We start from the raw sequence: 13,695 nt of genomic DNA on the forward strand, positions 1-13,695 counted from the left end.
TAGGCTCCCCAAATCTAGTCATATCACCCCTCTGCTCAAGACTCTTCATTGGCTCCCTGTCAAGGAGCGCTCACTTTTCAAACTGGGTTGTCTGACCTTCATGTCTCTAGCTGGCACTGCCACTGCATATGTTCCTGCTAGACATCTTCGATCCTCCACCCAGCTCCTTCTTTTGGTCCCCCGATTTCGTAAGAAGAAATCGCGTGGCTCCAGGTTTTCGATACTTGCCCCCCGTTTTTTGGAATTCACTTCCTCTGACAATCAGATCCATCCCTTCCTATCTGGACTTTCGGGCTGCTTTGAAAACTCATCTTTTTTCTTTGGCTTATACTCTTTAAATGTCACCCTCTTCCTTCCTCAGTTTTAGTTTCTGTCTGCAGCGCCAAGAAACCGCTTGGTAGAAGAGCGCTATACAAGACCTTTTCAATTTCAACTTCAACTTCCTCAAGAGCCCTCACTCCCAAGTTCCAAATGCGCTCTCGCAGCTTCCTTGCCTCAACTCCCTCATGAGGCAGCCCCTAGCTACAATTATCCAATGGAAGCTTAGGCTCATGCAGTGGCAGGGTGCAGCAGACTCGGGGAATGGAATGCAAGCCATAGTTTGTCGATGACGTCTTGGATTTGTGATTGGTGTGATGACATCATCACTAACATGGTGATACACATTCATGCCTGCCTAAACAGGCGCATGCTGGCCTGTCTATGAACATTTACCAGCCAGTCACCATGCAATGTATGTTATTCTTTTTATTTAGAATTTGAACAATTAATATTGAGACCACCACCTGCTGGGTCAGAAAGTGTAGCCCTGGCTCTGTGAAAGAAGTGCCGGTGCTGAGCACCTGAAAGCACCTGCTCAAGAACTGCTTAAATCTCTCTATATTGGCTCCTTCTGCTCCAGATCTTCTTGTACATTCAAGGCCGCCCCTACACTGGTAGTCTTCATGCTCTGCTAGCTGACACCAGTCTAGATCATTCTTGCAGTCCGTGATGACCAGGAATCGAACTTTGTTTTTGAAATGTTGTGTTTGACCACACCTGCCGCTAACATCAATAATATTTTAGGATACCGGGGCCAAATTTCCTTACCCCGTTATGCTCAATACCAGCCATCTAACCAAAAGGGGAAGAGCAAGGCCTGTAACAGCGGCCATGACCTGTGTGACCTCCCTCCAATACTGTTGAATCACTGGGCAGCCTCAAAGGATATGAAAGAATAAACTGACCGCTCCACAAACCCTGGCGCAAAAGGCTGAGTCGTAGTGACCCAGGCAGTGCAATAAGGATCTGAAGTAGCAGGATCTGTGTAGTATACATAGTTGTATGAGCCAAAAACGCGCCTGTATGGCTATTTCTGTAGAGCTTTGAAGGGCCTCCACCCAATAGTCATATTTTGTGAGTCCTATGTCTCCCTCCGAAGCTTCCCGTAGGGAACAAAACGGATCAGGGGGAGTTGTTCAAGATTTTTCAATATACTAAGGAGACTGCCTTAACTAGCATTGTGTCCAGTAACAAGTGGTCTTCCAAGGGTGAGGTCTCCGGTAGCTGTTCTCCCTCAGGTACGTGAAACCGCAGTGCATGTCTGAGTTGTAGGTATCTGTAGTGCTCCCGGCCCCCATGCTGTATTCTGTTTGGAGGTCTGCAAAAGACAATAGTAAGGCCCCCTCCAAATGTCCCCAATCCTATCAGTCCCCATGGTAAGAGGCCCTGTAATTTCCAAGTTGCTCGTTTTCCCACACTGGATACTTATTGGCTTTGTGCCATGTCCTAGCGACTGCCTGAGTGTTGCTCGGCAATTAACACATTTGCTTTTTATTGTATACAATAGAAAGATATCCCTGGTCGCCCACAGCCTTGTGATCGAACCTATAGGTCAGTTCCTCCTGTCTCCAAATACCCATTTGTTAATTATCATCAGTTGGACAGCCCAGTAGTAAACACGGATGTCGGGGATGGCCAGTCCCCCCTCGAAGATCGCCTGCTGTCTCTTACCGAGGGAGATCCATGAGCAACCTCCATCCCAGAGGAGCTTGAGCAACTCGCTATTGACTTTATTGAAAAAGTTCTGCAGCACCCTATTTGGGGTGTTCTGAAGGGAGTATAACATGGAGGAGAGGCTCATCATCTTAAAAAGCAAAGGCCTGCCCATCAAAGAGATTGGAAGCACCCTCCAGTGTACCGCAACCTCCCGAAAGTGCTCAAACTGGGCAAACAGGTTCCTATGCATGGATTCCTTGACATTCATGGTCACAGAAAAACCCAGGTACCAAAAACCATGTGTTAACACTTGAGCCAGGCATGTTGATGGAAGAGCTGGGCAGCACAGTCAATGGAAAAATGAGAGACTTGACCCAAATAATTTGGTAGCCCAAATAACCCTAAGACTGTTTTCTTTAGGAACAGGGAGATTAAGTGAGTTGCCAAGAATCACAAGATGTTGAGCTGAACCTGGTTCTCCAGTTCCAAAGTCAACATCTCTAGCACTTAGGTCACATCTCTTACCTTGCTATTAAGGATGCTCAAATTCATTTTTAGAACAAATGTAGCAATTCAATAATTCAAATACAGTAAATTGAAATGGAAACAATATTTGTCTCATGTATGCCAACCTTTTCAGAGCTTTGAGTGAAAGGAAGAGTTTCTAGTCAGATTATGTAGCCTATTTTAAACGGACCGGATTCTATTCTGTGGCAGTGCATCAATAATTTGCTCTTAATACATGAGGACCATCAAGAAAGTTTAACATACCAACAATCAAAGACACACAATTTACTTGCAACATCAAAGTATCATGTGCTATCCTGTATAGTCACTGTCTGACTTGATAGTATACGCGATTTTCATTACATTTTAACATGTCTAACGTCCTTTGTTATGACACAGAAGAATGCTGTCTTACACAAGTTCATGAGGCTCTTCAGAAAATCTTGCCCTACCCAATGTCAGTCCTATTTGGACACACCCTATCAACTGGTCCTGCTGTGTCAATGATACACCCTGTAATTAAGCAATCAATTGTTCTCCCATGACTCTCCAAAGCCATCTGAACATGAGAGTAGACAGATCCCTCTGCAAATCAGGCTCATTAGCATCACAGTCTTCTGCAGAACCACTTGCAGTTCCAAAAATGTCAACAAACTATTCAAGCATGCCTAAATTAAAACATTTCCCAGAATCCATCAGCATTAACATATGTTCAAATAGGAAAACTTGCATAGCAGTAACCAACCTTCTGTTTTTTACTTTTACCTACCAAAACATAGCTACAAACATTCCCTTTGAAATGCATTATCTATATATGAGGTCAACATCACTGTAATTCTTTCACTAGTATCCCTCTTTAGTAAGAACTACAAATACTACACAGTGGTCCTACAAATGTGGGATTCAAACTTAGTAACCAGGTGAGCTCTGGATGGACCTAAAGATGGGTAACTAATGTAGGTGTACTAACATATAAGACAGAAGGGAACAAAGTGAATGAGATACAACCAACTAATGATGGACTCATTACTTTTATTAGGTCCCCAATGAGTAGGATTTAAAAGAAAGGGTAATATTTTGACTCTGTAAAGAGGTTTACATGTTTCGGCCTTGGGTAATGCAAACAACAAGGACAACTGGCTTTCTTCAGGACTGGGATGTTAACATATCAGTCCTGCCCCACTTCAGATTTACATTTCCAGCTATTCTGTTGCCGGCCAAATGACTGCTCATTCACACCCTTGCCAATTACACAGCAGCTTTTAGTTCTGTTGATTAATTTAATTTGCTAGGATTCACACAACAAAAGGGGCTTAATCAGTGATGGACTTGGTTTCAGGTCTCAGCTGTTGACCAGTGAATCAACTGATAACATTTCTGCCATAGGCAGCTCATGCTTTGATTAGGTTTAATCTTCCATTAAGATTACACCAATGTTATAATGCTTTCTGAAGAAATGTGAGACAACTACATTTACTTACAGCAATTAAATCCTAAGTAATATGATGTGCTTGTCAATCAATTCCTTTGTTTTCAGTTTTAATATTGAAATTGAAAGAAAAGGAAAGTCAACCTGAAAGAATCTGAAGTAACCCAAAACATGCTGATGACGAGATAGTTTGCAAAAACCACTTCTGCATTGATAAAAACATAATAACAAATGCTAAATATGATTATTACGGGAATAAATTCAATGATGTAAAGTGTTCCAGACAATAACCTTTTAAAATAAAAAAAAGTCCCCTGCATTTCATATTATCATTCCTGATATTAAATTGTAAGCCTTCTGCGAGGTACAAAGCAGTGAACTCAGTACTAAAATATTATCACAAAATGTGAACACAGTGATCCTAACTCATCGAGAGAGATTCATCAATTCATTGTGCCACTTTATTTTGAATTCATATCTATAGAAGATAGAAGGCTGAATCCAACTAATCTGTGGAAGATATTTTTCCAGCTACCTTTGTAAAGCAAAACCGTAGCTTATAATGAAAGGCTATAGTAAATGTATCTATGTTTTTTTACACAACGGTATGTAGCTACTGCTTTTAGTGAATGTTACAGTGACTCCTCTGAAGAAAAAGCATACTCTGGATCCTGTAATAGTAGCTAACTATAGCCCTAAATCAACAATTAAATTTCGTTTAAAAAAGAAATGATATACTTTAAAACTACTTGTGAGCGAAATGATGCTTTTCAGGTTTCGTCCACCAATAAGAAACATCACAGTACAAAGGTTATCACTCTGCAATGAGTGACATCCAGGGGTACTGATTTTACTTGATCTCTTTGGTGCCTAGTGTTTTAATGCTGCAAACCAAGGTTTCTATTTGAAAGGCTGGAATCAGTGGTGGCCATAAAAGAAGGAGCTTGAGTTGGATTAGCTCTTTTATGTTGGACCAGAAACATTCTGTTAATTTGGTACAATTTAGCTCTCTTTCCCATGCACCAGACTGTGGGCTTCCCTTATGGCTTTGCCTTTTTGTGCCTACTGTTCAACATATATATGATTCCTGTATCCCTTCTAATTGAGGCCATTGTTCTCTGGTATCAATTGTATGCAACTGGTACCGAAATTATGGTAGATTTATAATAATCAGTGGGGATATCTGCAGCACAATCATGCCTAGGAGTGGTTGAACACAATATGACCATCAATTGATTTTGCTTAAGTACTAGCAAAACTGAATGTTTGCTCTCAGGTACAAATTAAGGTAATACTGAGTGCTGGCCAAGTGAGCTTTGGTTTATGCCTATGCCAACAGCTAGAAACATGAGAGTAGTTTTTGATTCAGCTTTATCTTTGGACAGCCAAATAAATTAAGTTACTAGACAGTCAATTTTCATTTGTACAATCTATGTAAGATGGCCTCGTACTTCACATGACCCATCTCATTTTACTAACAAAAGCAGTGGTCTTTTCTAGAATCTTGACACCCTTGGGCTAAGTTTGCGCTCTAGAAATCAAATATTCATTCATTTATTCATCCATGTTAGTGTATATCAGCCAATTTAATTCTAATACGCTGAAATCTGTTAAAAACATGAAAGTGAGAATTGTTAGGCATCTAAATCTGATCATCTGACTCAGCACTACCTTAATCTAGCCTAGCACTGTGTTAGAGACTTGGGGTCTTATTTGGACAATGGTGAGCTGTACTCTATTCTGCAGTTGCAGCAAATGGATGTATGATCCTGCCGTTGCGGTCTACGGATCACCATGTTTAGCATTCTCTGCCAGGTAGGGAAAAATATCTGTGCCTTCAGAGGAATTGTTGCTATTATGGTTCCTCTAAAAATACTGATGTTTGGAGGTGTAGGCACCATGAATGGTGTGCCTGCACAGCATTTTTTTTCATTCTTTTAAAAAGCAAACTCCCATAGCAGTAGCTTCCCCTGCTCAAAACAGAGCAGGGGAGCTACTTGTTTGGCAAATGGGGGTCCTCTGCCATGTTTGTTGTGGAATACCACAAATATGGTGGAATACACTGTTTGCCAAAGTCTATTTAGGACCTTTAATTCAGTTAGGATGTCTAACCTTTTTCTGGCAAGCTTTTCATGGTTTATGTGCAGAATATCTCATAATAACCTTAAACTTAAACAGCCTGTTAGAAAGTGTTCCTTAGCAGAAGATCTTAAATTGGACCTCACATGTTAAAAGCTGATCAAATTGGAAGGGAAATTATCAATGTGACTGAAACCTTCCTACGGACACGTTGACTGCAAGCTTACAATAAAGTATCCAATTAAAGTACTGGGTCAACTTTGATACTTTTTGAAATTAGTTTTATGCTTGCGTGCACCTTTCATTTATTTTAAATCTCATTTTATTCTTATGTTTTTGCAATAATTACATGAAAAAAACTGGTCTGTGTAGTCTAGGTAGTGTCATGGGCCCACTTAACACTCTACAATCCAATGAAATTATCCAAGAACCATCTGCAAATTAATATGTAGCTAGGGAAAACACTTATTTAATTCTATAAATGGACTCGCGCCGATTGACAATCTGCTTATGTTGAATTCATAGAGAAATGTTGAATATGTCACTTACCCAGGCGTCGACCTATTACTCCTCATGCTGTGCACACTTTGGGTGTCAGCATCTCCAATAATGCTTCGACCATCCTCTGCTTTCTTAGCTCCACGGCCAGGCTTAAAGATCCTGCATGATGAAAACAAGTTTTCTTTCAGATGTGAGGGAGAGACAGCTGATTCTACCACGTGGTTTCATGCAGACTACTGCACTTTGAAATATGCAGGGAAAATGTACTTTCTTTGCTTGGCATCAGTGTGACACACATTTCCCCTTTTAGAAGCAGAAACATATTTTTCTTTCTTACATTCTCTAATGATGAGTGGACTAGTGTGGTGGAAGAGATGCACTTGGTATCCCTGCTAATACTATTTACTACCATTTGGAAAAAACACTTCCAGCTTGACCTGTTATTCCAAGTCATTCACTAAAACCTTTTAATATTGGGAGCCTACCATAGCTATTGAACAGTGTCAAGGAATTCATTGACAGATCACTAATAATTACCTTATAGATGCATAATGCTTTTGCTGACCTTGGCACCTCCACGTGTCTGTGCACCTCTTTGCTGCTGCCTTTTTATGGTTCCTAACTTATTCACACACTGTATTGTAAGCAGCCACTTAAGTAATGTTTATTGCTAAAAATGTAATGACTGCTTACCATGTCTGATAGTATGATGGATAAAATAAGAGCTATATGTATGGTGGATTCTGATGCAAGGCAGAACCATTTCCCCTTTTGCCACAGGTCTGACAAACACCACAATAATGAAGGAACAGTTTAAAGACAAATGTGGCCTTTGAAGTGTGTTCATTTTTTGGTTACTTTTGATGCACAAGTCCTACGGAGTCTCCCGGATCTGGTTTGGAAAGACTCATCCTTACAGGATGGATACTGTGTGAGAAAAAAGTGGGTTTCTATTTTAATTGCTCACGTTTTGACTTCTGAATACAAAAACACTCGTTTTTTTCAGTTTAAATCTCACTCTTCACTGTCAATAAGTAACTCATTGGCCTAAATTGTGGGAATTAGCATGTAAGATAGCTAAAAAATAGCATGTAGGGTGGTTTACACGCAATAAGTTATGCACAGGCTGAAGTTTCCATGAGAAAATAGCTTCTTTTACTTTGCTATAAATAAACATTGGACTCAAGAGATCTGTACAGCACGTTGTACATTATATTACGGAAATCGGGATTGTAAAAAGCAAGAAAAAGAACCACATCGAAAGATCAGGGTAACACCAGGGGAATAGACAGATATGACAATTTAGAAACAGATGCGGAAATGAAAGAAGGACAAATCGCGTTAAAGATACCGGTGCCCTTTTTAATGGATTATTTAAACATCATCTCATACCCTTTCATACGGGATCCGTTGCCAGCTGCTTTATGTTCGTTTCCTGAGGATGGAGTGACGTCAGCTTGGTCTTCTGGTTTTTCTTCAATAGTCTCCTGGACAGGATCTTTATTCTTCCCCCGACCATCCTTACTTGGAACAGGCTCTATGGAAAAAAAAAGAAATCAATATTTCCAGCTGCAGATGTGCAAAGATGAAATCACGGGGCTGACAAGTAAACGAGGCAACTCCCAAGGCCGCCTGCGCGCCACAACTGAAAGGTCAGCTCCAATGGAAGTGAAATACCACTACTGACAATAATCCCTGGCTCGCGGTAACTAGTGCCAACAGCCATTTCTCCGTAAGTAACAATTCTGACTCGCGGCATCTATAAGCCACAAATCACCAAAATGCCAGGGTTAGCGGGAGTGACATCACATGCCATTTGACCTTTACGTTCACTCACACACGCATGCTTGCACATGCAGCACACTCACACATTCTCTCTCACATAAAGGCTCTCACCCGGAAGCATGCACACAACATACATTTTAAACCATATTTTACTTACCTTACCTCCCAGATAGGGTGAAATTCCTGCTTATTGTACTCCATGTTTTAGTACACTAAGAGTGAATAATAATATTCACTATTTGTGTAATAAAAATAACTGAAAGAAAACCAGGAAAGTGGAACCCCAACGGGCTTCCATTTCCATTAGGAGCCGCCTCTGTTCCGGGCACTGATTTTGCCACATCAGAGCCCAGGGGTCGCAAAGGCAGGGCCAGGGCTTGCAAGGAACACGCCAGCGAGGACCCCTGGGACCCCTATATAACGTCCATGACGGTATCATTAGCACCTGGAATGTAACAATTACTCATCAAATCATCAAACATTTTAAACAGGCTGCCTCTGATCCTGAGAAGCTACAAAAATGTTGGTGGGAAAACCCCCTAAACTCAGTGCTTTAATAGGAATGAGAAAGGCAGAGGTAGTCATTAAAATGGCTTTGTCTAAGAAGCTTAACCAGGAATTATTTTTGAGATATGTGGCTGTGAAGCAAAATATGTAGACCACAATAATGTGCTGGGCACAGCTTTCCACCTGACCAGTACTTTGATGCCTCTCCCTGAGTTTTCTGCCAATGCTTTTTTGCACTGATTTTTATTCAGCTTATTTTACTCATATTTTATTCAGATTTTTATTTTATACTTGAGATTTGCTCTTGTTGTCTATTTGATGTCATACAGAACTCTTCAGTGAAAAGCATAGTTGAATTTCCCTGTTACCCGTCCATAATTCTATATGCCTAGAGATGTTGTGGAGGAGGAAAAGTGGAGTGATTGTTTGGCTGCCTTAGTGAAGAGAGGTGTAATGCTATAACTCAATAGGATTTGGTAGACAAATACTAGGCGCAAGTCACATAAATAGCTATAGCGTAATTATGCAGAATTACCACAAATTTCAGCGAGGTTTCGCCTAATTATGGGAGAAGTAAAATTCTTCATTTAACTTTATTTTCTTAGTTCCAATATTTCCGCTTGCATCGAGTTTGGATGCCGGGGTGCACTTTGCACTAGGAAATAGTGCTAAATGCAACAAGAGCACAAATAGCACAGTGAACAGCTACTCACACTCGCTCAATGTGCAACTGTAGAAAGAATTCTCCCCAACTTTCTTCTGGCAATTATCGCTATTTTCTTAGCAAAAAATGCACCCTTGCTTCCAAAATGGATGTGAGGATGTATTTTGCGCTTAGAATATAGTGTTAAATGTAAAACATCATGAGCAGCTACGGGAGCAGCCGCTTGCTAAATATGTCCACTTCTAAACCAAATGACTCTTAAGCAAACAAGCCTTGACGCCCACTGGGCTAAGTTTGCGCGATACAAGATTCCCCTCATTCATTCACAAGCATAATCACGTAATTAACGGTAAATATAAATATATCTGCAAATTTTTCTAATGTTTAAGAAAAGTACTTGACTAGCAAGGTTAGTGGGCAAAAGATTGTTCGGCATTTTCGGTTATTTTTACTTGAACGTAAAAGAGCATGTGTTTGGAAAGCTTTTGTCTGGAGAACTGGGACAGTCAGATGCCATCAGCTACTCCCTAGAAAAGCCACAGACATAGCGCAAGATCCTCATTCAGAAGTAAAAGACATTGGGGTATATTCACAAGTACGTGTTCAAAACATCACCAATAAATGCCAACGCACCTTTACACATCGCAGTCGATTGCGGGAAAATAACCCTGTGTCAATGTGGAATTCACAATAAGGAGGTAGCATGCGATAGTCTGCCTAACTCGCGCCTATGTCCGTGATACAACCACCTCGACGGAGATAAAAACACAAAACACAACACAAAAAAACATGCGAAGAGCCCATTCGCGATGAGGAAAGCAGGGGTAAGCACCACCAGGCCAGCGACACACACTGCAGGTGGGAATGAGCACAACAAAAGCCTGAAGAAAAGAGACAATCCAAACAGAAAATAACAGCCAAGCACAATGGAGGCAACCTGAGACAGCATACAACCCCACAAGCCCCATTGGCAACAAACTATTGTACATGGCAGGCCATTTTGGACAATGTGAATGCAGCCTGAGAGTGGAGGTGGACAATGGAAGAAAACCAGAACATCCGGAATGATGCGAAAGGCACAAACAATCAGAAGCACACAGACAACAAGAAGGCACCAATGGGCACCGGAGGTGGGAGGCCATAGCTACACCAGGAGCTGAATGACATGGTGGAAATGGTGTCCACCACATCAGTCTGGAGACAGTGGCAGGATCGGCGACCGGAAACTACCCAAAACAACAGACACAGCAGCAACAGGGAGAGGAACCAGCAGGGACAGGGGCTGGGGGGAGATGGGCACAATGGCACACATGCACAATTAAGCACAGCACAACTGCAGACAAACCATGCCTAAGAGTAACAACACCAACCAAGAGCACAAGTCACACAACCCGGCAACATTACACCACGGAACAAGCACAGAAGTGAAAACCACACTGCCTGAAAGGGAGAAGGGTGAGCCAAATCAGAGCTGAAGGGACAACTCACACACAATGCAGCACACACACATTCGAAGCAGAGCACCGAACCTCGAACACAATGTGGCACAAACACCAACATTTGCACAACCCAATACAGGACACAAGTGCATCCGCCTGGTGCTGGTAAACAGCCATACGCATCTGGCTAAGCACGAAACTGGGACATGACAATGCACAAGTACAAACCCACAGTCCTGATGGGGTGGCAATGCACATATATCAGGGAGCCAGAGAGTCCATGACACACACATTGGCATACAAATCAAGACACAACAAAGTTGGAGACAAGTGAAAGGGCGGAAACTTTATCAACAAGTGTGTGTCAGTACGGCCAAGAGAAGTGCCACGATATGTAGACCAATGCAGCAGCATGTCTGAATGAGGAACATAGGAAAGCACCCATTGCCACCTCGGGGGAGTCCATCACCAACACAAGTCAGTGCCAACCCGTGGCGGTTGTCCGCGCATGGATCATGAGTCCAGGCCGATGCAGCCATGTCCACTTTCGACTTGGGACATGTAACCAGATTCCCAACATGCAACCAGGCATTGGGACACGTGCAATGGGTCACATCCAGTTGTTGCTGCAGGTACCTTGTCACTCGTCCGTGAACGCGAGTGCAGCTGCGTAGGCCAACATCTCCAATGAGTGATCATTGTCCACCACATCTGACATGTCATCGACGTAATCCATCAGCTGACCCGGACAGATGTGCTTCCTGCAAACAACTGGCCCCAATGTGCACCAAAGCCCAATCGGGTAGTGGCTCAATGTGCTCACTGCACACAAGGACTCGTGCAATCTCCCAGGTCCAGTGTCCAGCCTGCATGTCAAACATCCATGCATGCCATAAACTGACATCACAGTGACAGTCCGGGTTGTGGACCAACAGGAGTCGCACACATACGTCATAATCCAGGTCAGCTACCGTTATGTTGGATAGGCAGACATCCATGGACCACTCGAATATGCACGAGCGACAATACAACACAGCCTGAACGCAGGTGACGTCCGCAAGGCAGAAGCTCAGCCGGTAACTGATCTGCAGGATGGCCAGCGGCAGTGCCCCCAGTACATGCAGCAGACGTGCATGGTACAGGTCCACGTGACTGGATCCGAGCATTTGTCCGGGATGGTCTGCCATTGCGTCAGTGGCTCTGGTAGAATCGGCACCGGCTTGCCGTGCGCCAGTCCTGGGGATGAAATGGCAAAGCTTTGTGCAATGAGCAGTGTCTGTGTGCAACGGGTGCAGGCCTGGGGTAGGGTGGGAGTATGTGTGAAGACCATTTCACGCACGCCAACTACGACCAAGGACTACTGCGTGTGGGATGTGTACACGGTGGTCTCACTTCCGGCAGTGCGTGGTGTGGGAGTCACAAGCAAATGCTATTGTATTTGTCAGGGAGTGCTGGCCACATGCCAGTTCCTGCTCGGAGCTGCAGATGTGCCATCGCCTAATAGTTCACACAAAGGAACTTCCATCCCTACAATCAGTATGCATACAGGAGATCCCCAGGGCCTGGGTGTGGTGGGATGCCGGCGACCCTGGGAACACCATGACCCTGGCCTTTGAAGGTGTGCGGCCACGTGAGTGTAGGCCAATGGACCGGTCAGGGCGGACACAGGTGTACAGCCCATCGCTGGCTGTGATCGCGCTCCAAATGAGGCCTGACTCCTGCAACTGCAGGGGTGATACACATAACACTTTGCATGCATGTGCCAAGAACCTGAGCGGTCTTGCACACATACATGTCCCCGTACATGCGGGCCCGCCCTGCTGGTGCATGCTACATTGTAACATCGACTACTGTGGCCTAGGTGGCGACTACACCCCAACCCAGAGACACACTTACCGCACTTCTTGCCCAAGGCCAGATCCGAGTCACGCCCTGCTCCCCCTGCTGAATCAGCACACCCCTGCACTGACCTGATGTACGCCGGACCAGCACACGCTGCTTGTGCATGCAGGGGGGTGCGTGCAAAGCTACATGTCCAGGATCACTGCCAACGCTGAGGTGACATGATAACGTCCCCTGAAGACAGTCACTAGGGAGTAGATGAATGGCACAGACACAGGTGGGACACCAAGCCCAGTCCAGCCAGATGAAGATGCAGGAATCCACCAGGCCATGGACTCAGAAGCCACCAAGGTCCAACCAGATAGTGCCCATGACTCATTGCACCCAGAGTTAGTGGCACCAGTGCTATTAGGGGATGCCACCTTCAATGAGGTGTGTCCAATGGTGTGGACTCCTCCACATCGTGCCCAAGACACCGTTCCACATGTGTGACCTACTGGTCCGCAGGGTAGGCCTGAGCCCTCATCCACGTGTGGCCAACTGGCGTTGTACATGGTTGGTGGCACCTTGTGTGGCTGGCTGGTGTTGAACAGGGTTAGTGACACCTCGTGTGGCCGGCTGACATTGATCAGGGTTAGTGGCACCTTGTGTGGCCGGCTGGCACTGAACAGGGTTAGTGGCACCTCGTGTTGCAGGCCTGCCATATGGAATTATGCCTCACTGATCGAAGGGAGTCTGGTGCTGTGGCCACTGCCACAGACTTGTGGTCACTGCCATTCAGGACTCAGGACACAGTTCCACATGTGGGACCTACTGGGCCAAAGCAGAGGTCGTGGGACTGGTGCTTTGAGCTTGCACCGGCACGTGGTGGGCCCTCTTTGACACACGCCAGTGTGGGCAGGTGAGCAGAGCTTCGTTGGTGTGCTGGGGCAGGCGTGGCGGGTCTGGGGTCCAGCGGCCCTAGG

At 44.2% G+C, this 13,695-nt stretch overlaps 1 protein-coding gene across 3 annotated transcripts in view; it reads right to left on the reverse strand.

Moving 5' to 3' along the window:
- The window catches only part of SYTL5 (synaptotagmin like 5), a 1,215,112-nt gene that overhangs the window by 296,192 nt on the left and 905,225 nt on the right, over positions 1–13,695 (reverse strand). For all 3 annotated transcript variants that reach the window (XM_086934158.1, XM_086934159.1, XM_086934156.1), the window contains 2 exons: positions 7,886–8,030; positions 6,542–6,652 (listed from right to left, as the gene is read on the reverse strand). In XM_086934158.1, the coding sequence (XP_086790284.1) occupies positions 6,542–6,652; positions 7,886–8,030 (256 nt within the window). The remainder of the gene's footprint in view (positions 1–6,541; positions 6,653–7,885; positions 8,031–13,695) is intronic.

Source organism: Lissotriton vulgaris, chromosome 8, assembly GCF_964263255.1.
Source record: "Lissotriton vulgaris chromosome 8, aLisVul1.2, whole genome shotgun sequence".
NCBI lineage: Eukaryota > Metazoa > Chordata > Amphibia > Caudata > Salamandridae > Lissotriton > Lissotriton vulgaris.